Source organism: Gymnoscopelus microlampas (assembly GCF_963454915.1).
Source record: "Gymnoscopelus microlampas genome assembly, chromosome: 8".
In the NCBI taxonomy this organism is placed as follows: Eukaryota; Metazoa; Chordata; class Actinopteri; order Myctophiformes; family Myctophidae; genus Gymnoscopelus; species Gymnoscopelus microlampas.
The window spans coordinates 20,751,902-20,776,053 of NC_139945.1; the positions used below are offsets into that span (position 1 = coordinate 20,751,902).

The 24,152-nt window shown below is 42.5% G+C and overlaps 1 protein-coding gene across 1 annotated transcript in view; it reads right to left on the bottom strand.

The window, feature by feature from the left end:
• Window positions 1-24,152, bottom strand: part of sptbn4b (spectrin, beta, non-erythrocytic 4b) — a 166,315-nt gene that overhangs the window by 113,506 nt on the left and 28,657 nt on the right. Inside the window, exons 5-18 of the mRNA XM_084065331.1 lie at window positions 23,318-23,409; window positions 22,945-23,025; window positions 19,891-20,006; window positions 18,729-18,841; window positions 17,827-18,014; window positions 15,582-15,699; window positions 15,289-15,447; window positions 12,455-12,757; window positions 11,805-11,955; window positions 10,879-11,015; window positions 8,483-8,632; window positions 5,898-6,266; window positions 4,852-5,066; window positions 3,526-3,663 (exon numbers count right to left, since the gene is read on the bottom strand). Coding sequence (XP_083921457.1) covers window positions 3,526-3,663; window positions 4,852-5,066; window positions 5,898-6,266; window positions 8,483-8,632; window positions 10,879-11,015; window positions 11,805-11,955; window positions 12,455-12,757; window positions 15,289-15,447; window positions 15,582-15,699; window positions 17,827-18,014; window positions 18,729-18,841; window positions 19,891-20,006; window positions 22,945-23,025; window positions 23,318-23,409 — 2,330 coding nt within the window. The remainder of the gene's footprint in view (window positions 1-3,525; window positions 3,664-4,851; window positions 5,067-5,897; window positions 6,267-8,482; window positions 8,633-10,878; window positions 11,016-11,804; window positions 11,956-12,454; window positions 12,758-15,288; window positions 15,448-15,581; window positions 15,700-17,826; window positions 18,015-18,728; window positions 18,842-19,890; window positions 20,007-22,944; window positions 23,026-23,317; window positions 23,410-24,152) is intronic.

Consider the following 24,152-nt stretch of genomic DNA (forward strand, 5'->3'; position numbering starts at 1 on the left):
GTTTGAACCCAGGCTTGGTCTGCTCTCCATGTCGTCATCCAATATGTTCTGCTGATCCTGATCCAGACTAGCAGGTCTCACACAGCACGCAAGCGCACACACACAGCACGCACACACGCATGCACACACCCAGACAGCTCCATATGTGACTGTAATGAGGTAATGGCAGAGCCATTCATAGAGTGACAGAGGGCTCAGCATGGCCTAGCGAAGGGCAGGAAATCAGCATGGAGACAATGACCTCATACGGTAGCTACCAAAAAAGCCCTAAAAACAGTGGAAGGCGTCAGGACAGGAGTAGAAGCCTCATAAGCTATAAATATGAAATCAAATATTATAAATGAACATGCTTTTAACAGGAAATTAAATTATAAACCATAGAGAGAAAGGAAAAAAGTTTGCCATGGATTTAACCACTTAAGCCCTATTTTATACTTCATCATACAACGGTGTCGAGCAAAGAATACTATAAATAGCCTCTATAATGACATGCCCAAAATAGGGACACCAGGTGAAAAGTGGTCTGTCATTTATATAATGGAACACAATGGGTGTCATGGCAAATATACTGTCATCATGGCTCTATTCTTGCCACTGCTTTACCCGCACCCGCTGCCCACTACCCGTGAATTACTGCCCGCTACCCGTGAATTACGGATAAGGGAGATGGCACTGTCCCTAAACCCGCTATTCATTATGCGACTCCATTATTTGCGCCCGGAGGTGTGCCCGTGGGCGTGTTGTTGCATTATCCCCAAAATTGCTATTTTGCCCACACACGTTTGGGAAAGTGCATAGTGGATTCTAAAACCACCCGCTGTGCCAAATTCGCTTGGTAGAGCGCACCTGCAATGGACATGTTGGGAGTCGGGGACATGTTGAGGATAGTTTATTCAAAGAACACAATTTGTGCGTTGTGCAATGCAATGCTCTCCAAATGACACACTTCAGTTTTACTCATCGATTACGCAGGAAAAAGTGTTGCCAGATTTTGCGAGAGGAATAAGCAACCAGGTCTATAAAATCAAGCCCAAAAGAAGCGACTATAGGCCACATGAGCACTTCAAACCTATATATATGTCGACTATTTGAAAATAGCGGACATATATAGGTTTGAAAATAGGCGATCTACAAGCTCACAACTGCAACCCGCAACTACCATTATTTACAAGCAACTTTAAAGAAAAACAAGCCCAACGTGGCTTATAATAAGCAGACCTGGCAACACTGACAGAGAGGGAGAGAGCGTAAGATTGCATTGAGGATAATGGCTTGCGCAGTCTTCTCTTGAAGGCAATGGCATCTGACACGGTGATTGGTTTTATTATTGTAACGCCCAAACCACACCTATGCATAATGTAACGGCTAGCGCAATTGTTTTAGGGATAAGACTGGTGTCCCAAAATAGCAACTTTTGCACGGGAACTCCCCTTACCCAATGCTAAATCCCCTAATAGTGGGTTTAGGGACTTCGGACGAAAATAGAGCTATCTATGTACAAGAGGTCAACTCATAACTGACACCAAAGACACATTAGCTTAACAATAATGATAAACAACTAGCTTATATGATCCCTGGCTGTCCGACACACAATTCCTAAGAAATGTTAAAACATTTCTTGAAGCTCTGTGAAGCTGTGTATACAGTACCGTATGTGCCATGGCGTGTAAAAGTTCTACTGCGGTGAAATATTGCATCCTCTCACCTACCACAAGTATTCATTTTTGTAAAAGCAGGTATATAAATCTAATTAAAATACTAAAGTGCTGCTACATACTGTATAGTATATAATAAATAAGGAAAACAATATTAGGAGAAGTAATATAAAATCATAAAAGCATTAGAATGCTCAAAAGAGACCTAATGCAAGTGTTTTTATAGTGATTTGTTTTTATAGTGGTGGGATGGGGTGGGTTGTTTTGGGTTGTTTTGGACTGGCACAGATGGCCACACTGGGATGGCCACCGCGTGCCAAGGTCACCAGGATCTTGGTTGACATGAATACTGCTGATACACAGCCCTAATGGCCAATCAGAACGACTGAAATCCAGGCCACAGCCTATAGAGGTGATGGAGATGGAACATACTGTAAAGCGTAGTGCATGCTGTTTTTCGGTTCACAGCTGGGCCTGAGAGACACGGGGGACAAGTATCTAAGATAAGAAGAGACTCGTCCTTTCATTTTAAATTGACATCTGGGGCATTTAGAGAGAGGATCCCCTGCATAATTACTGTACATATCCTTTTATATATACTGTACATTTTATCATTTCTGCTTTTATTATTTCGCAATAGAAACAGTGAGTAGAGAGATAGGAAAGGTTCCCCCGACACGGTCGAGGCAGAAGGCCGCCACCCTAGAGCCTAGGGTCTGCCTGACGTTTCTTACAGTTAAGCGGCCACTTTTCGTTGCCACTGTCGCAAAATTGCTTGCTCAGGGTGGGATGTCGGGTCTCTTTTCTCTACATGTAAAGTGTCTTGAGACAACTTGTTGTGATTTGACACTTTAACAAAATTGAATTGAATTGAATTGAATTGAAAGGTGGAGGAGAGAGGGTGGATGACATGCAGCAAAGAGCCTTGTGTTGGATTCGTACCCAGGCTGGCTGTGGGAAGGACTATGAACTCATTTATGTAGTGCTGTATGCTGTATGTTGTTTTCGTAGGATGCGAGACACGGCTTGTGGTTGGCTGAAAGGGGGGTAGAGAGTGCTCAGCTGTGTTCACTTGGACCGCACCTGTGGCGGTGTAGACATGTCGGAGGTACCGAAACTAGGGGGGGGGGGGGGGGGGGGGGCATGATTTACGATTCTGTCGCTATCGGGACATAACTCCGAGGGCTCGCCTAAGCTCTCTCGGCGGTGCCTCTCATGGGTCAAGTCCGCTTCAGGCGGTGCGCCTCCGTCGCCTACGGCCGAAAACAAGCGCTCCCTTACGTCTCGCCTCCAACGGAAACAATAATAGCGTGCTGTATAAGCTCTTACCGGGTTAGCGACCCGGTGCCCCACACCATACACAAGGGTACTTTTCCCTTCCTCCCCCATCTAACCTTGTCTCCCTGTTATTTCTGCCTCTCCCCTGCTTCCACACCCCATCCTCTCTCAGAGGAGTGAGAAGGAGATACAGGTATGCTGTAAATCAATGTTGTTACTGACAAGCGGGTTGTCAGCATTCAGTCTAGAGAGAGCCTGCCAACACTTCCACATCTGTGTGAATCATAATCTGAGTCACTTCTAGCGACAAAAAAAAAAGGAAAAGAAGATTACTTTATCGGTCAATGTATGCCAGGTAATTGGAATTTGACTCTCTGCATCACTCCTGGGTACATAAACAGAGTTCTAAAACACATGTTTTTGTTTGTTTGTTTGTTGTTTGACTGGAAAATAAGCTCACAGAGTGCGATGTGACGTGTCAGTAATATGTTTGCATCTTCGACACTGTCGTACGACAAAGAAGTCATTTAGTATCAGCATTGGTGTTGATATTGGCATTAGTATTTGTAGTATTTTGTGCTCGTTTCAGTACCTGGAGTTGAGGTGATCCTGACAGCCTCGCACCTCAGTAGAAGAGGGGTGACCTCCATCCAGGAGCTGTTGGACAATCTCATTGACGTCCAGGATCCTCCCCATCAGGCTGTTCATCTCTTGGTCCAGACTCTCAAACCTACATGAAGGAGAGAGAGATAGAGAGAGAGAGAGAGAGAGAGAGAACGAGAACATTTAATAACATTTTTAACTCAAATCTTTGCCTCTGGAGGTCCCTGGAACAACATATTTTACAAATGTTCACTTTAAAAAATATATATTCAAAGATTTGCATACATTTTCACAACTTAATTTTTTTTTGCAGATCTACAAGCTCATAGCGCGGCACTCGGTGCTGCACTATGAGCCAGCAGCAGACAGCCAGGGGCTACATTTCCCGTTATCCTACATTTACCATAATATATATTATGGAAATTAATCGGATTAATTGATTGATCCGATTTACCAAAGATTTATCAAAATAAATGTTAGTAATTGAATAATGGGTTTAGTCATTTTACGGTCTCTGCTTGTAACACGCATACCATCACATTGTACATGTTGCATCATTTGTACATTCATTTTATGGTCTTCATTAATTGCATAAATGAATAAAATAATCAAAAGAAATCTCCACATTAATCGATTATGAAAACAATTGTTAGTTGCAGACCTGGTGCACATACACTAACTACTACACCATTCTCCCTCACAGATGTTCTCTTGCTCTGTCTATCTCTGCTCCCTTTCTCTCTGTCTCTCTCTCTCTCTCTCTCGTCACCCAATGATCCCCCGCTCAGTGGTGTAAAGTAACTAAGTACATGTACTCAAGTACTGTACTTAAGTACAATTTTGAGGTATTTTTACTTTACTGGAGTATTTCCAATTTTCAATACTTTTACTTGTACTCCACTACATCTCAGAGGCAAATATTGTACTTTGACTCCACTACAATTATTTGAAAACTTTAGTTACTTTTTTGATTATTATTACAAAACATTAACCACTTCAGCCCTATATATTGTTTTCGGCCATTTGAAAATAGCCGATCTACAAGCTCACAATGCGCATTGTGAGCTTGTAGATCAGCTATTTTCAAATGATTTTTATACATCGAGAAAACTTGAAAATAACGGGACGTTCTGCATAATGAGTACTGTAAGTATATTTTGATCCCAATACCTTTGTACTTTTACTCAAGTATATTTTGAATCACAGACTTTTACTCGTAACAGAGTATTTCTACATCGCAGTATTGATACTTTTACTTAAGTACAACATTTTTGTAATTTTCCCCCACCACTGGCCCCCCGGCGCCGTCCCTCACCTGTGTGCCACCACCTCCACGTCCTCCAGTCTCTCGGGGACCTCCATTTTGTCCAGCCACTGCTCCTTCTCGTCGATCCACAGCTCGCAGGAGTTGACCTCGCTGAACATGCGGTAGACGGCCAGCGCGTCGTGGAGCCACTGCTGCCGGAGCACGGCCACCTCCGACACCTCTGTGTAAAGCTGCTCCACCTCGCCCATACGCACCTGAACCTCCTACGCAGGGAGAGGAGGGGAGGAGAGGGAGGAGAACGGATGAGTTGGTATACGAGATGCAGTGGTGTGACGTATCTAAGTAACGTTTACTCAAGTACTGCACTGCAAAGTACAATTTTGAGGTATTTGTACTTTACTTGAGTATTTTCCAATTTCCAATGCTTTTACTTCTACTCCACTACATCTATATTGTACTTTTACTCCACTACAATTATTTGAAAACTTTAGTTACTAGTTACTTTGTAGATTTTGATTATTATTACATAACACACATTAACCACTTCAGCCCTATATACGAGATGAGGGAGGAGAGGAGAGTCGTTTTTTATCTAAAAAGATAATTTAAAAATCATTACGTGATCTAGTCCTGTGGTTCTCAACCTGTGGGTCGGGACCCACAGGGGAGTCCCCCACGCGATTTTGAGGGGGTCCCCAGATGACAGTGAAGTGACAATTTAAGGACTTTTAAGACCTTTTTAATACCTCAAAAAGGAAGAAAGGAAAAAGACCATTATTGCATCAAAAGTAATCAACAAACTATACTATAAAAACTGGTCAAACATTGGCCAAATTATCAAATAGGCAAAAATTGTGAAAACAGCGAGGCGTTGTGAGCTTGTAGATCTGATATTCTCACAATATTTATCTGTGGAAACGAAAATGAAATGCCTCAACTCCTGCATTACAAGTGCTTATCAGGGTGGGTGGGTGGGTCCCCAGTTCAAATCTGATCATTTTGGGGGGTCGTGGGCTGAAAAGGTTGAGAACCACTGATCTAGTCAAGGTAACGGATAAGCAGTCAACTACTCTCAGACCCTTCACTCCGCCTACCTCCTGCTCGCGGTACTGCAGGGGCAGCGCCACCATGTGTTTCCGCAGCGTCACGACGTGTAGCCGGTGTTTGTCGATGGCCTCCCTGACCCCTCGGTGTTTCTTCAGCAGGGACTGCGTGGAGTACTCGTCGTGCCCAAAGTCCTCGCTGGACACCAGGCGGTACGCGTCCTGCAGCCAGGCCAGCAGGTCGTCCGTCTCCGTGGAGAACTGGAAGAAGTTGAGTGCCTCCTGCAGGTGGCCGAGGCGCTGCGCCGCCTGGTCCTCCAGCCGCTTCCACTCGCCTTTGACCTCCATGATGCGCTCCTGTATCCCCGCCGTGCCGAAGCTCTTTTCGCTCAGGATCTGTTTGCCGCGCTTCATGGTGTTCTGGAGGGGGAGGGAGGGGTTGATATGAAATGACATAACGGCCATGAAAAGTTTGACACTGACGCAGACAGAAAGACACACACACACACAGACAGACAGCCAGGGGTGAAAACATAATCTCCACCGCTGGCCTTTGGCCTGACGGAGATAATAATCTTGTTTGTGTCGCCAGTGGCGTGCACAGACATTTTGAGGTGCAGGTGCTCAAGTAAATTATACTTTTTTTGTTGTTTACTTGGTCCGCCCTTTTTTCCCTCTACACCTATACCTCTTTGCCAAAAAATAGCCGATCTACAAGCCCACAACGCGAGGCGTTGTGGGCTTGTAGATCTGCTATTTTTGGCTAAAGTTCTCCTCAGAAAAGGGATGCTAGGTTTCGAGTGGTTATGGTAAAAAGAAAAATCATATCACATAAAGATTTGGCGGGACCCCCTGTAGTAACTCTGAGGACCCCCTAGGGGTCCCGGACCCCCTGTTGAAGACCCCTGCTGTAAACTGGGCACACTTCAAAAGGGCACTTCTGGTCAAGAGGGCAAAGGGCAGGTGCTCTAGCACCACCTAGAGTCTATCTGTGCACGTCCCAAAGAACGTAATTGTAACAGACAGAAGAAAAAAAGCAGGTGCGCTTCCTCTGGATGCCTTTTTGTTTGGGCAGTGGGTGCCTAGTTATGAATATAACTAGATTCAAATACCCTCAAAGCGGAAAAAGCGGCACTCCAAAATGAAGGATGCAAGACTGGCTCAGATAAACATTCGGATTTTTTGGGAATGCTTGACGCGTTTCGGCCTTAGCCTTCCTCAGAGCAAAATTTGAATCTAGTAACAGACATTTCTCAGTTGTTTCAGAGATATTTTTTGAGGAAATAACAAGGTTTGGTTCTTTATCATTAACAAAGTTGCGCATCGGGATACATGAAAAACAAAAAGCGAGACAAACTGTAAAGGTACGCTCATTAAAATCTCCTCCAGGAGGCATGCCTAATGAGTGAGTGAAATGTCTATGTACAGCCATTAAATTAGCACGGCATGTGATCATTACCACTTGTACAGTTGCGGGTCTCTCATACACAGTTTTTTAGTTTTTTAGTTTAAAAAAGTGTCAATTATGTTTTGTATCACCACTCAATCAAAGGTTGCGATTTAAAATGTAAATGTCAGGTTTTCAGTGGCAGGTGCTTACTGACGCACGCACATGCGGTACATATATACACGTACACCGTGGGTGTTAAATTTGCACCCTCTTTGCCAGATGCGGCCCACGAAGGTGTTCAATCCGAGATGATTTATGTAAGAAAAAAAAAATAATATTCACAACTATTAATTCAGCATCTGTGTGAGAGCAGATCTCAGGTCGTTCTCTCGCTGCTATCTCTCACTACTGCTGTAGGGCAGGCAGCTTTGTTGTGGGTACTGGGAAAAAAAGTGAATAGGCGGCACTGTTGGACTACAGAAGAAGGACATCCCACCACGAGAACTCTGGCTTATACTATTTGATTTTGCCATTGTATACGTGATCTGTGAAACTATCCAATCTACATGGTACTCCAAATAAAAGGGACGTAATATATGTTTGTCAGTTAGATACGGCTGTCGTTAGACACATATGATAGTTAATATTGCTGACACATCCACAGCAGGAATGCCACATCCACTGCCATGGTTTCTACTCCCAATACTTGGGAATGTCTGTGCTGAAGCGTGCGCACACCCACACCCCCACCCCCACACCCACACCCACACACACACACACACACACACACACACACACACAGGGACGTGCACAGATAGACTCTAGGTGGTGCTAGAGCACCTGCCCTTTGCCCTCTTGACCAGAAGTGCCCTTTTGAAAAAAAGGGGGAAAAAAGTTGTTGTTTTTTTTCCAGTTTACAGCAGGGGTCTTCAACAGGGGGTCCTCAGAGTTACTACAGGGGGTGCGCCAAATCTTTATGTGATATGATTTTTCTTTTTACCATAACCACTCGAAACCTAGCATCCCTTTTCTGAGGAGAACTTTAGCCAAAATCCAAAAATAGCAGATCTACAAGCCCACACACACACACACACACACACACACACACACACACACACACACACACACACACACACACACACACACACACACACACACACACACACACACACACACACACACACACACACACACACACACACACACACACACACACACACACACACACACACACACACACACACACCTGCAGCAGTGAGCGGTGCGCGAGCAGCTCCCCAGCCAGCGTTTTGTGTTTTTGCAGCAACCTCAGGACACTGCTCAGGTCCTTCCCACAGCCCTGGGCTCCCAGGATGGAGCTCTTCTCCCTGATCCAAGCCTCAGACTCTTCCAGCTCCTAACAGGAGAGACCAAAACAAGCAAGAAGATGATTTTAGTCTCTGTCAGGGAGGAAACCTCATAATGTCCAAAACTGTTGCTTTTCACAATTGAAATTCAGTAGCATTCAGTAGCAAAGTAGCATATCTGCAGTGGTGGAAAGTAACTAAGTACATTTACTTAAGTACTGTACTTAAGTACAATTTTGAGGTATTTGTACTTTACTTGAGTATTTCCAATTTCCAATACTTTTACTTCTACTCCACTACATCTCAGAGGCAAATATTGTACTTTTACTCCACTACAATTATTTGAAAACTTTAGTTACTTTTAAGATATACATTTCTATATTATAAAACATACATTAACCACTTTAGCCCTATTTTATACCTCGGCTATTTGAAAATAGCCTATCTACAAGCTCACAACGCGTCGCATCGCGACGCGTTGTGAGCTTGTAGATCTGCTATTTTCAAATATTTTAGTACTTTTACTTTAGGTACTTTAAGTACATTTTGATGCCAATACTTCTGTATTTTTACTCAAGTAAATTTTGAATTCCAGTCTTTTACTTGTAACGGAGTACTTCTACATTGCAGTATTGGTACTTTTACTCAAGTAAAGCAATTGAGTACTTTTTCCACCACTGCATATCTGTAAGCTCAACGAATCTGCTACTTCTGCTGCCTTTGTGTGACGCTGTTGTATGATCAAGTAGGGCATTCATTTACGAAAAAAAACACAAAAGGTTAGAATGTGGAGATAAGTAAATTAGATATGTAAATTCAGTCTCATGTGCATGCATGTGTGCACACTGCATGTCTCTGCGTGGGTGTGTGTATGCATGCCAGTGCTGCACAATATAATAATGATTCAGTTCAGTATTGTGTTAGCCATTGATTTACTCCAGTGATTACATTCACTAAAGCAGGGGCGGGCAACAGTGATGATGCAGAGGGCCGCTACATTTCCACACTACGTTCTATACCTGCATCCTCACCAGTAGTATGCCCTGAGGCCGATTCTAAAAACACCTTCTAAATTCTTAAAAACTTCAAATAATTATTCAAAGATTACAAAAAAAAATATGTTGCTATATACTGTACATAGCAACAACAACCCCAAAAGGGGTTCCTGGATTGAAAGGTATAGTTATATAGGGGTTCCAGGTCTAAATGGGATAAAAAAAAAAGGATCATTGCTGTCGGGCAGGAACCAGCTAACCGCTTTTGCAATTTTTTCCATAAATCAGTGCTATTGAACACCCTTTGCGTCTGTGTATTGATTAACAAAATATTGAACCAATGAAAAGTATTAAAAAGCGCTTCAGACAAAAGCAGTTAACTTCACTGGATCCTCAAACTGTCTGCTAAACCAGCTAACTCCATCAAAGGGGGGTGGAGTTAGCTGGTTTAGCTGACTCCATGCTCCACTCAGCTGTAGAGGTCCATTCAGCTGTTCTTATCAATGATGAACAAAACCTCCTAACTCCATTTTTGTTTTGTTTTTGTCATCTCCTGAAAAATGTACATTTTGGAGCTGGTTTCTGCCCGACAGCAGAGATATTAAGAACTATCATTCAGTGTAACATTTGTATTTATTTGCAAATGCATTTAGTTATACTTTATGAACTTAAATTCAAATACATTGGGCATTTAAAAAATACAATAACATTTAATACAACGGAATAATTAAAACAGCTCATGAAAACTTGCATGTTTGGAATTGGGAATTGAAATCAATCTACGAGTAAGTCTTCCTATAGATGTGCTCATGTCCCAGAAGGACAGTGGTGTAAAGTAACTACGTACAAGTCCAATTTTGAGGTATTTTTTACTTTACTGGAGTATTTCCAATTTTCAGTACTTTTACTTCTACTCCACTACATCTCAGAGGCAAATATTGTACTTTTACTCCACTACAATTATTTGAAAACTTTAGTTACTAGTTACTTTGCAATTATCAATTATTATATCATAAAACATACATTAACCACTTTAGCCCTATTTTATACCTAGTGTAAGCTATTTGAAAATAGCCGATCTGCTAGATCTGCTATTTTCAAACATTTTAGTACTTTTACTTTTGGTACTTTACGTACATTTTGATACCAAAACTTTTGTACTTTTACACAAGTCAATTTAGAATTCCAGGCTTTTACATGTAACAGATTACTTCTACATTGCAGTATCGATACTTTTACTCAAGTAAAACATTTGAGTACTTTTTCCACCACTGCAGAAGGACAGCGTAAAGTGTCCCCACCTGGAAGAAGGCCCAGAGTTTTCTGGACTCCTCCAGCTCAGCACGTCTTTTAGCAGCCAGCTGTTTGAGCTCCTCCAGACACGAAGACACATGGTTGACACGGTTACAGATCACCTGGGGGTCACATGGCTGGTAACCTAGGCAACGGGTGAATAAACATGTCAATAAAACACCGGAAATGTAATTGAATTATTCCAGTGCACAGCATTTCATTTCACTCCGGAGGTTTATACTTACAGAATGAATGTATTGTGAATGAATGAATTATTACATACCTGTACAGTACGTACCGCGTAGCTTTAAAACAGGGTATACTGCACTAGGACTACCTTTTAAACATTAAGTACTACCTTTGAATTAAGTTTTTAATATTGAATTGAGTCACTCAAACAAATTGTCACACCCGGTGTGAATGAATCTTCAGGTTTATATGTAAACAATTTAAGGAGAAAAAAAGTACATAAAGAATGAAACAGAGAAGCGGGAATTATTACAAAGAGAACAGTTTTGACCATTGTCTTAGCACTTCAGGCGTTTGTAGATGCTGTGCATGAAGAATACCAACAGTGTGTGTGTGTGTGTGTGTGTGTGTGCGTGTGCGTGCGTGCATGTGTGTGTATAGGCCTGTTACAATTAATACATAATCGTCTAATCGAAATTATTTGAGATAATTGCAATTATTTTTGCATAATAGTCATTTTTACATGTATAAAAGTATTAAATATGTCAATAATTTATTTGAATATTTTAGTTATTTGTCGTATCTGCCCTGTGCAATTTATGATTACGAAGCCTACAAGGCTTCATAATGTTCCAATGTTCAACGCCAAACACACAATTAAATCGTTAATGGCAATTATTTGAGTGACAATTAATCGTCGACTTAAATTTGTAATCGTGACTGATCGTAAAAGTGTGTATCGTACCCTCGATTGTGGTGAATTTGAGTGCAGCGGCGTTGAGCGTCTCGACTCTCTCGGCCTGCACGCTGATGTCAGCCTCCTGGAGGCTGTGTTTCTGTAGCAGGTCATCCACCTCCAGCAGGTGTTTACCAAAGTCCTTGGACAGCAACTGAACCTGAGGGACACGCAGACAGACAGACAGGGGGATGCAGAAAGAAGCAGTCATCTCTGGATGCATTCTTCAATAAAAAATAGACTGCATTTGAAAGCTTGAGTTGTCTCAAGGCATTTACGCACATTTGCCATATTACACTATAACCTAGGAATTGAGTGTTTGCTTAGCCATTGATATTGATCTACCAACACCACAATCTATCTATCCATCTATCTATCTACTGTATCTATCTATCTATCATTGCTTTTCCTCAAGTCTCTATCAACCCAATCACTCACACACACACACACACACACACACACACACACACACACACACACACACACACACACACACACACACACACACACACACACACACACACACACACACACACACACACACACAATAATTCCCTCTACATCGCTTTCATTATTATGGGTTTATAATAATTACATTGTTGTTACATTAATGTCGCTCCTATAAAAATAAGTCTCTCTCTCTCTCTCTCTCTCTCCACCTGTGTGTCCTCCATCCAGTCGATCATGTAGACCATGTCCTGGAAGGTCTTCTGCAGAGCGAGGTTCTTCTCCAGGCGGGCCTTCCTCCCGACCACCAGCTCCTTCAGCAGGCTCCACTGGCCCAGGATGTTCTCCTTGCGCGCCGAGATGCGCCGGATGTCGTAGTATCCCTCCGCCTCCATCTCGGAGGCCAGTTCCACCACCACGCCGATGCGCTCCTCGTACGAGGCGATGTCCGCCTCGATGGCCTCGTGCTTCTTCATGGCCGCCTCCACGGCCGGCAGGTCATAGCCGAAGTTGTCCTGGAGAGGAGAGAGAGAGAGAGAGAGAGTTGGAAAACAGGGAGGGGTGGATGGGGTCCACCGCAAAAGGAGGGGAGAGGGGGGCAGGATAAAAAGGAATAGAGGCAGGCACCCTGTATATAACGTCGGGCAGAAACCTTCTATCTCCATATTTTCACTTTTTGTGTTTTTTTTTATTTTTTATTAACGCCCTACCTACCGCTACAACCATGGAGGACAAAGTTGTACCTTAACCCATTGAGACCTGAAGCCGATTCTACACGTCTCCTAAATCTCAACAGTTTTCTGAAAAACGTTTGTTTCTATATCAGTGGTGCTCAATCTTTTTCACGTCAAGGACCCCCAAAATGATATGTATTTGGCCGCGGACCCCCATCAAAATATTTAGTTCCAGGGACCCCCCAGAAGCAAAGATTTGAGTTAAAAATGTTCGCTTTAAAAATATATATATATTCAGAAGATTTGCACACATTTTCACGTTTTTTCAAAAATAGCCAAATTGTAAAATAATGCTTTTTAGCTCAAATCTAAAAATTACACAGTTCCAGGTCTCAATGGGTTCAATTCTATTCTATTCTGATGTTTTGATGATGATACAGTATGTGAAAATTTAACTTAACACTTCCACTCCACCAGTCAGAACACGTCAAACTTTTTTTTATGTAAGTTGGTGGAGACTGTCTGGCACCTTTGCAAGCAAGCTCTGAGTTTTGTAAGATTTTCACATGTCCTCTCAATAGAACGATATAGGTTTCAGGTTACAAATCGGCACATTTTCCCCTCTAACCAGGAAAATTGATCAAGAACACCATATTATTAGTAGTAACAACAGCCTAGGAGAGACACTGCATCATAGACATACAGTAGGTTTAAAGGGACAGAGGACACGTGTCTCTTTCAACAAGGCTATTAGGCTATTCATTCGACTCCTGTACTGGAGCTGCTGACATTAATCCATTCAATCTGTGAACGCATCTGTGTCATTTTAGATGTCTTACCAACTGGCCATTTCACTTCTCCATTTTTAGCTGGACTCCAACGACAACAAAAAGGAACTAACTAATAAAAAGGAACTCACTATGCACTCACTATGTGAACAGCTGTAGCTGGAGTACTCGCTTGGTGTTGAAAGTATGTTAAAAGGGGAGGATCAGCTCAATTCTTACCATTTTCTCTGTATTTGTATCAAAAAAGGAAAGGTAGTCCTGGTATGCTACATATGTCAGTAATTTCGACCGTCTGGAAAAAGTAATCGATGGGTTGAAACAACCTTTTAAACCAGGGTTTTAGCCAGCCTGCCAGCGACTCCATGTTGAATATAAAGTAGATGCACGTTCATGATCGGGAACGCGCATGCACGTTAAACATGGACGCACGTTCAAGAAGATGTTGAGCCGTCTGCTACAGTCTAAAACTAGAACTAAAATGACATATTTCAATGTTGTTGTTGAAGACATGATTCCTATATCTACTACATTTCATCATAGTGAGCTACAATAGATGTAGTTGAGAGTTGTCGTGCTGCAGCAACATGAAAATGTACATATTAATATTGAAGCAAAATAAATAAATACAAGTTACGCAAAAGTAACTATTAATGTAACCAGTTGCTTTTACAATGCAGTAACTAGTAAAGTAATAAGTAACTATTTGAAAGCAGTAACTAGAAACGTGTTACAACTTTAAAGTAACTGGCCTAACACTGCTGTTCAGCCAGTTGAGTGCTGAAGTTTCCGAAAAGGCGTTGCTGTTTAAAAAAAGATTTCTACGCGTGAAATGTTCTATTACAGTAGTAGAACGCCATTTACATGGGTTAAAGGTTCTGCAATTACACCTGCGGGGGTGTTCAATTACATCCTCATGCATCCTCAGAAGGTGTTTACAGTGGTTCCACACACAGCTCATTCCAAACTTATCGCACACTAAGAACAGACTATTTTGCTGCTCCAGGACAAAAAACGTCTTTTCTCTGTAGAAACCCCCAAATGTCCAAGAAATGTCCAAAACTGTTCCTTTTCAGGATTCAAATTCAAAAACAGCAAGCTTCTCGCAGCGTTTTGAGCTTTTGATGCTTTTGTGTGACCCTGTAGTATGATCAAGTAGGGCGTTAATTTACGAAAAAACACAAAAAGTTAAAACATAGAAATAAGAGGTTTCTGCCCGACAGAAACGATATAATAAAAATAATTTAGTCACTTTGAGTTTGACTTTGTGTCTTCTGCGTAACCCATCCTAACTATTAGGAGCAGAGGGAAAGGGGCATTAATATAGCATTGTATGGCTCAGGGACGATTCAACACATAAACTGGGCAGACAGGGGGCAAACTGGCATCCTTCTGATTACCAGACGGCTTCTCTACCCACCCAGCCACAGCTGCCCCGGCTGTGATATAATATCAGTTTTTAATGACAAGCCCTGCCACAGGTCTAGCCACACATTATACCAAGTTCTGACCTAGTCTTATTCTTAAACAGCAGCAACCTCTTTGTCCAAGCCCAGACAAGATGGTTCTAAGTTTAATACCTCTTACCTGCGATACCAGTCGCTGGTTCTCATTCAGCCAGGCTTGTCTCATGGTGGTTTTGTGATCAAATCGCTGAGCCAACAGCTCCAGCTTCTCCTGACGAATCAGCTCCTTACGCAGAGCCACACCCCTCTCATGCTCCGCCTTTTCAAGCCTTTCCCACGCCTAGAGTGGAATGATAAAAAATAACTCACGATGCCCACACAGATTTGCATTACTTTCTTCTGTAGAATCAGTGAAACATAAGCCTAACAGTAGCAGTAGTGGGTTTTGCTTTTTAAGCCTGTCGGAGGTTTTACCTTATTTATGTCAGAGACGAGTTTCCCATCACGAGGCACATACGGTTTCTGGTTGTTGGCTCTCAGTTTGCTTTGGATGGTGAAGAGAAGCACTTCGAGATTCCCCTTCTCCTGGAACCTACAGTGAGAAAGAGAGAGGGAGGGAGAGACCGTTTCATTAGGAATATAATAATAATAATAATAATAATAATAATATTAAAACCTTTCAATTTGGTTCAAAGTTACGCTGAAAATGAGTTCAGGTTGGGTTAAGGGCGTTTCTTTTTGGTCCTCATGTCAAAGGGTAAGGTTAAGGAAAATTACTTCTGAAAATGACTTGGAAATGTAAAGTACTACCGTGAACATGAATGTACACATGTTTGTTTACATGTTACTTGACTTGATGTAACAAAGTCTGTCAAACAGGAGCAACAGCTGTTCATTTGCTGATATATTTAATTGTGCAGGTATTTTTTGATCCAGACCAGCGTGTGATCAAAAAGAAATATTCTACCAAAATATTGCATGCATTTTCAATTAATCGGATTTTATCTGACGCTTATTTAATTGTCATATTTCAAAATAACAATAGAGGATATGCGCATGCTTAAAGTGAATGGCACATCGAGTGGCAAATCGAGTGTCAAAGTAACATGCAAAATGAATTTAACATTGTTTAATGTTGTTTAATGCAATGACTTTTCTGTTTGGATGCATGGGCTGTCAAGGCCAGAAAGTATTTTTTGACACTCAGTAGGCATTCCTGCATAACTTCCGGGTTTGATGATGATGTCACACGCATATCCTCTATAATAATTACATTTTGCTGTTGTTATACTGCCTCCCACCACAATGTGTCAGATTCCAAATTAGTTGAGACTTTCTAGGCTAGTTAACATGAACGAATTTAGCGGTTGATTTGCTAATGAAATGGTACCACAATAAGACTGTGTATCTCTGTGTGGGTAGTGATAAGTAAAGGCTCATTGTAGCCTCATTAAACACAGATGTTGCTGGTCCCCCTAGCGTAGCCTGATCCTCCAATTAACGCTATACAGCAGATGGCATCTAATGCTATCAAAGCAGAGGGAGTGATATGACCACAGGCACACATATGTGCTCTCTCTCTCTCTCTCTCTCTCTCTCTCTCTCTCTCTCTCTCTCTCTCTCTCTCTCTCTCTCTCTCTCTCTCTCTCTCTCTCTCTCTCTCTCTCTCTCTCTCTCTCTCTCTCTCTCTCTCTCTCTCTCTCTCTCTCTCTCTCTCTCTCTCTCTCTCTCTCTCTCTCTCTCTCTCTCTCTCTCTCTCTCTCTCTCTCTCTCTCTCTCTCTCAGACAGACAAAACTGCTGTATCATAACTGCCCCTGTACGATATGCTGCGAGTCAACCAGTACTAGTTTTGTTTCCTATGTTAAATGTGGGCCTGCAAAGCCCTTTGAGGCTATAACAGTGATTAAGGGCCAAACAAATAAACTTGACTTGATTCGAATTGACTACCAGTCTGGCTTCATAACACAGATCCTAATGATGTTTGACAAATGGCTTGGGACTCTGTGTGTGTGTGTGTGTGTGTGTGTGTGTGTGTGTGTGTGTGTGTGTGTGTGTGTGTGTGTGTGTGTGTGTGTGTGTGTGTGTGTGTGTGTGTGTGCGTGCGTGCGTGCGTGCGTGCGTGCGTGCGTGCGTGCGTGCGTGCGTGCGTGCGTGCGTGCGTGCGTGCGTGCGTGCGTGCGTGCGTGCGCATGTGCATGTGTGTGGCATGCATCATTCAAGTAACTCTCCAGTGTACAACATACTGTTTACTGTATACATAATATTCAGCATAAAGATCTTCACATAATACAAATAATCTTAGTGACGATTTTTTTTACTGATTGATTGAAATGTTTTCATATGAACACCCCCCCTCTCCCCATACCACACACACACACACACACACACACACACACACACACACACACACACACACACACACACACACACACACACACACACACACACACACACACACACACACACACACACACACACACACACACACACACACACACACACACACACACACACAGGGAGATTCCAAATTTTGCTTTCTGGCATCCATAATACTTGCTATAGAAACCGTTGAAGCTGGGATACTCAAGCTTTATTTTTTAAACAGTTTTCGCTATTAATCCCACTTGTGTCTGGGAAAACAGTATAAGACTACATCAATACCTATGTACCATATACACACACACAATATACATATATATATATATTTACAAAACCTACTTGATGGGTTTCTCTATGGTACAGTAGGTGGTAAAGGCCTGCAGTTGTTGTTGAACTCCGGTGAGAGAGTTGGCAAACTTCTGGTTGCTAATAACAGCTATAGTCTTCTCTATCCAGTCCAGCAGGTCTGAGGCCAGGGCCTCGTATCGGTTGATGACCGCTTCTGTTTCAATACAGTTCTCTAGAACCTGAGAGGGTCGGAGAGAAGGAGAGGGGGTGCAGGGATAGGTTGAGAGAGTGAAATAAGTGTGTCAGTATGTGTGTGTGTGTGTGTGTGTGTGTGTGTGTGTGTGCGCAGTGGCGTGCACAGACATTTTGAGGGGCAGGTGCTCAAGTAAATTATACTTTTTTTTGTTTACTTGGTCTGCTCTTTTTTCCCTCTACACCGATACCTCTTTGCCAAAAATAGCAGATCTACAGGCCCACAACGCCTCGCAGCGCGAGGCGTTGTGGGCTTGTAGATCTGCTATTTTTGGCTAAAGTTCTCCTCAAAAAAAGGGATGCTAGGTTTCGAGTGGTTATGGTAAAAAGAAAAATCATATCACATAAAGATTTGGCGGACCCCCTGTAGTAACTCTGAGGACCCCCTAGGGGTCCCGGACCCCCTGTTGAAGACCCCTCCTGTAAACTGAAAAAGGGCAGGTGCTCTAGCACCACTTAGAGTCTATCTGTGCACGTCCCTGTGTGTTTCAAATGTACATATTTTTTGTTTTGATTGTATTGCTGTATTGTTATATTGTGCTTTTTGCTTTGGCAATGTAAACGTATGTTTTCTCATGCCAATAAAGCCCATTGAATTGAATTGAATTGAATTGAATTGAATTGAATTGTGTGTGCGTGCGTGTGTGCGTGCGTGCGTGCGTGCGTGCGTGTGCGTGTGTGTGTGCACGCGTGTGGTCTACCTTGCCAACCCTCTTTCCTTCCACGATGAGGGCCTTCATCTTGGAGAAGTAGTGATAGTATGAGACCACATAGGTAATGATAGACTTCTCATCCGGATTCTCTGTGTTGACATCTACACAAGAGAGAGAGAGGCATGGACGCAGCACTGATCACAGTGTCACTTATTATTATTATTATTATTAATAATAATGATAATAATCGTATTAATGGAACGATTGATCCATTATCAGGCACAGGGGCGTCACGGCCATTCACTGTGCGTACGACGCGACACCCTCACTCTCACAGATCCGTAATTTCATACCCCCCACTTTTTTTGAAAACATTTTTTTTTTTTAATAATAAATCGGTAAAATCAGGCAAAAATAAGAATTAAATAACCTAACCCTAACCCTAAAACCGAAATAAAGTAACCAAAACACGGGGGAAAAAAGTAACAAAATCCGCCCAAAAAACTAAAAATTTTGAAAATACATAATTTGTTTACATTTGACAGTTACAAATGTTTTCACGCTTTTTCAAAAATAGCAGATCTACAAGCTCATAGCGCGGCACTCGGTGCCGCGCTATGAGCTTATATATCTGCTATTTTTGAATAGCCAAAGTGTAAAGTAAGGGGTATAGTCCACCGAAAGTCCATCCCCCCACCTTCTGAGAGCCTGTGACGTCCCTGATCAGGCAAACTGTAAAGATTATCCAAGGAGGAGTCAACTGCTGCTCTTGTACTGTACTGTACTGTACTGTACTGTACTGTACTGTACTGTACTGTACGTATCCCAAACCAAATATGATATTCTGGTACGCTAACGTTAGTTGTTCTAAAAGTATAGTAATAATGCTGCTTGAATGCCCCTATAGAGCACTGAAGTCTGATGTAATTTACGCATCCTACCTGGGTAGCGTTTTTCGCCAGAAACAGAAACAGAAACAGACTGTATCAAATAGGACTGACATTTATTTTATATTTATTTTGCCATCAAAAAGCGGATGACATAGTCTTACAACTAGTTGACTCAGAGACAGAATTTGATGAATCAACACTCATAAAGTTGCACTTTACTGTACATTAGAAAAATAATAGGCTGCAATGGTAATTGTTGCTCTTAAGGACGATGCAGGGACTGTAGGAATGTACAGTATGTATTAACATTTCTCTGTTACCTTCAGGGTCCAGTAGTTTGGTGAGGCCCAGGTTCTGCTCAGCGATGTTGAAGGCTTGTTGGAGGTTGTGAGTTGCGTTGGACCGTGTCAACTTGTGGAACTCTATCAAGTCAGGTCTGGGGGGAACAGGGGTATACATAAGGTATTTTGTGTTTCCAAATGTATTTATGAAACACATTTAAAAACAAGTCAACAGTCAAAAATAAGAATCATAAGACAACACAATAAAAACACAAAGGCCTGTTTAAAAAGACAGAAAGGACAATAAAACAATAAAAGCCCTTATTGTAAGAAAAAGAAAGCCAACAATAAGGTTCGACGGCGAGACTAAAGAATTCAAGATATCGGCGGCGGGTGTCCTATGAATCGATACCCCGGCCCCCTTCCTATTTGTGGCATTGGCCAACGCCATGAAACTCGCAATCAATGGCAGGGAGTAGGCGCTGGGTTTCACGCTGGTCCCGAGTAAGAGTCAGGACCACTTAAGCTCTCTATATATTTTGGCTATTTAAAAATAGCCGATCTACAAGCTATTTTCAAAAGATGTTTTATACATTCTGCATAATGAGTAATTTTACTTTTGGTACTTTACAGTAAGTACATTTTGATATCAATACTTTTGTACTTTCACTCAAATAAATTCTGAATACCAGACTTTTTCTTGTAACAGAGTATTTCTACATTGTGGTATTGATACTTTGACTCAAGTAAAAAAGGTGAGTACTTTTTCCACCACTGAGTAGAATAAATACTGTTGTATGGGGGCAGGCCCTGGGTAGAGTCTACACAGTAAATGCTATGAATGGAACTTGACGCCACATGGGAGGACCACGTGGACCTCTACGGGGGCCTCCCGCACGCGGTCATGGACAAGGTCAGAGTGAGAAGGACGAGGCTGGCCGGGCACTGTGTCAGGTACCTGGAGCTGATGGCGAGCCCACTGATCACTGTGGGAGCCAACCCAAGGCACGGCCAGGTGGGGAACAGATCACACCACCTGTGTGGTGTGACAGCGGGGCCAGCAACACTGATGCTGGATGGAATGGAGTGGAGGGGAGTGATCCCAGGAGTCCTGGGTCGGCTAATCCCGCACCCATGCATTGTATCATCATACTGGGTTAAAAGCTAATGAATAAAGTTATGATTTGAAAACAGGCCATGGTTCACAATGTTTTTTTATTACTTTTCTTTTACTCTGGACCACTAGCTCTGGACCACTAGCATATAGACCAATTATTTGTTTACCAACATTGAGACTGGATGCACAGGTGATTGTTTCATGCAATCAATTCTCAACCTGGTGTTTCAGGGTGCGCTGGTTGGTTTCCGTTAAGCTGGTACTGTCTGCAAGCTCGAAACGCGGCGTGAAGCGACACGTTCTGATCTGCTATTTTTTTTTTTTAATCCTGAAAAGTAACAGTTTTGGACAGATGAGGTTTCCACCCGCAACTCGTTCCAGATTACCCATGTGCTTCGAACTTAACCTAGGAACAACCAGAAGCAACTGCTCAGTTGTGGTCACCCAGGTCCGCTGGCCAGTTGCGTCTGGTCATCTCTATGGCATGGGTTCCCAAACTTTTCAGCCCGCGACCCCAAAATAAGGCGGAAATTGACTCGCGACCCCACCTAAACCTGGAGGTCATTTATGCACATAAACTTGCACGTTCGGTGCGCATTTGTAATGTGTTAAAATGGTAAAATGTACCATTTGTGATCATTTTAGATGGCATTTCATCCATTCTGTTGAATAAAAAGTAAAAAAAAAAAAAAAAAAAAAAAAAAATTTTTTTTTTTAATGACCCAAAATAATTTCGCGACCCCACGTCAGTCTCCCGCGACCCCAAGTGGGGTCGCGACCCCTACTTTGGGAACCCCTGCTCTATGGGATGTGTGGTTGTAAATAATGTCAGAGAGATTGGTTGGAGCTAGCCCATTTAAAGACTTGTAGGTAAACAAAAAAAATCTAAAAATCAATCCTTAAATGAACAAGGAGCCAGTGAAGGGAGGCCAGTACAGGGATATGTGCTCTTGCTTGCGCTTTCCTGTTATATCTGTCGGTCAGCTTTCCTCCATCTTTCTCTCGTGTTTGTCTGTGTGTGTGTGTGTGTGTGTGTGTGTGTGTGTGTGTGTGTGTGTGTGTGTGTGTGTGTGTGTGTGTGTGTGTGTGTGTGTGTGTGTGTGTGTGTGTGTGTGCGTGCGTGCGTGCGTGCGTGCGTGCGTGCGTGCGTGCGTGCGTGCGTGCGTGCGTGCGTGCGTGCGTGCGTGCGTGCGTGCGTGCGTGCGTGCGTGCGTGCGTGCGTGCGTGCGTGAGAGAGAGCTAGAGGGTGAGTGTGTGACTGACTGTGTTCTCAGCCTACATTTGTTTGACACACCAGAGATCAAGGAGTGAGCCTGCATGTGTGTACGTGTAACATTAACGGATATGTATTAGCCTTTTTATTGTCTATAGATAATAATAGATTGTTTACAACCAAGAGAAAAACTATTAGAAGATGATGGATATGGAGACTTGTACACATGCAAGCAGTAGGCCTACTGTACATGTGTGTAATTGTGCGTGCGTGCGTGATACAGTACCTTGTCATGTTGTTAAATAGTCTGGCATGTGGTCTGTGTGTTTGTGATAGTCGCTTTGGATAAAAGTGTCTGCTAAATGACTGTAATGTAATGTAATGTAATGATATTATGAACCCTCAATATCTCTTGTATCTACGTGTATATATCTATGGCCACAGGTACTCCACCCTTCTCTGGTCCCACAAAAATCAAGTCTGTAGCCACACCCCATCCACCACACCGCTGGCTGTGCTTCATGCTATTGCTGGTTCACCTATGTGTGTGTGTGTGTGTGTGTGTGTGTGTGTGTGTGTGTGTGTGTGTGTGTGTGTGTGTGTGTGTGTGTGTGTGTGTGTGTGTGTGTGTGTGTGTGTGTGTGTGCGTGCGTGCGTGCGTGCGTGCGTGCGTGCGTGCGTGCGTGCGTGCGTGCGTGCGTGCGTGCGTGCGTGCGTGCGTGCGTGCGTGCGTGCGTGCGTGCGTGTGTGAGACACATCTTACCTGTGTCTGTGTATGAGTGCGTTAAATGCCAGACCATCTCTCCAGCAGGTGGTGAAATTCTGGATGTTGACCTCAGGATACCTGGGGAACAGTAACACAATAACCACAACTTTCTTCTTGTAGATTCACTTGAAGAACTTTGAATTACAGATGGAAAAAAGGACGTTTGAAACTGTCATAACCTAATTTAACATTACCAATGAAACCAAACTTTCATAATTCATTCGAAGTTCAAGTTTAGTGGTAGAGTACAAAACATAAATCAAGCCCATAATGGACCTTCAGTGTTTAAACCTGACTATTATGGACAGGGGTCTAATGTAACTATAATGTTGCAGCTTAAAGTTTCATGTGATTTCTACTGCTCTCTCACCCTGCGGTCTTCATCTGACACCAGAGCAGGAGGGCGTCCTTAGCAGACCGAGTCTCTCTGTTGTCCTCTGTCTCTATCTTTATAACCTGGATCTGAAAGCAAACACACAGAGACAATATTTAACCTTTAGTACGTCCGATTACCAACACGATGCGACGCCTTCGTGCTTGTAGCTCAGTTATTTTAAGCAAACAACACCGTCATGCGATGGCATATACAGTAAATGAAACTTAATTCAGTCCATGAGGCCAGCACAAGACTATAGGCTTAGCAAGGACACCCAACTCAAAACCTCTTTAGTATTTGCTGTAGTTATTTATTTTTTAGACATAAACCATTCTCTTGACGTTTTTCCACAATCAACACTTTGGGATAGCACATTGAGCTATACAGTACATGCAACACACGTTCCATTTTCAGTGAACAATTTCAATGTGTGATCCTGGCAGAGTCACAAACAGTTATTGAGATTAGATAAGGTAATGAGTTACATTTTGTACTTTTGGTCTTAGGAGTCATGTTTCCTTAGCACAATCACTTGATTACTTCAGAGTTTTTGAAATAATACTTCCTACAGAGATTTTTAGACTTTGCTTACATTGTGTGAGAAAGATAAGAAGAGCTCTATCCCTCACTTCTTGATCAATACACAGAGACAGATGTAACCTTTCCTCGAGCTATTTGGGGTGAGCGCCATAGGAAGCTGGCTTGGATGTTAAAAGAAGGGAGATTGGATGAAACCAAGTCACTGGTATTATCAAGTGGCCATTTCCCATTACAGAGTTCAATACATTAGGTCAATGACACTTCCTGAGAACAGTCAATTCTGTCCTCT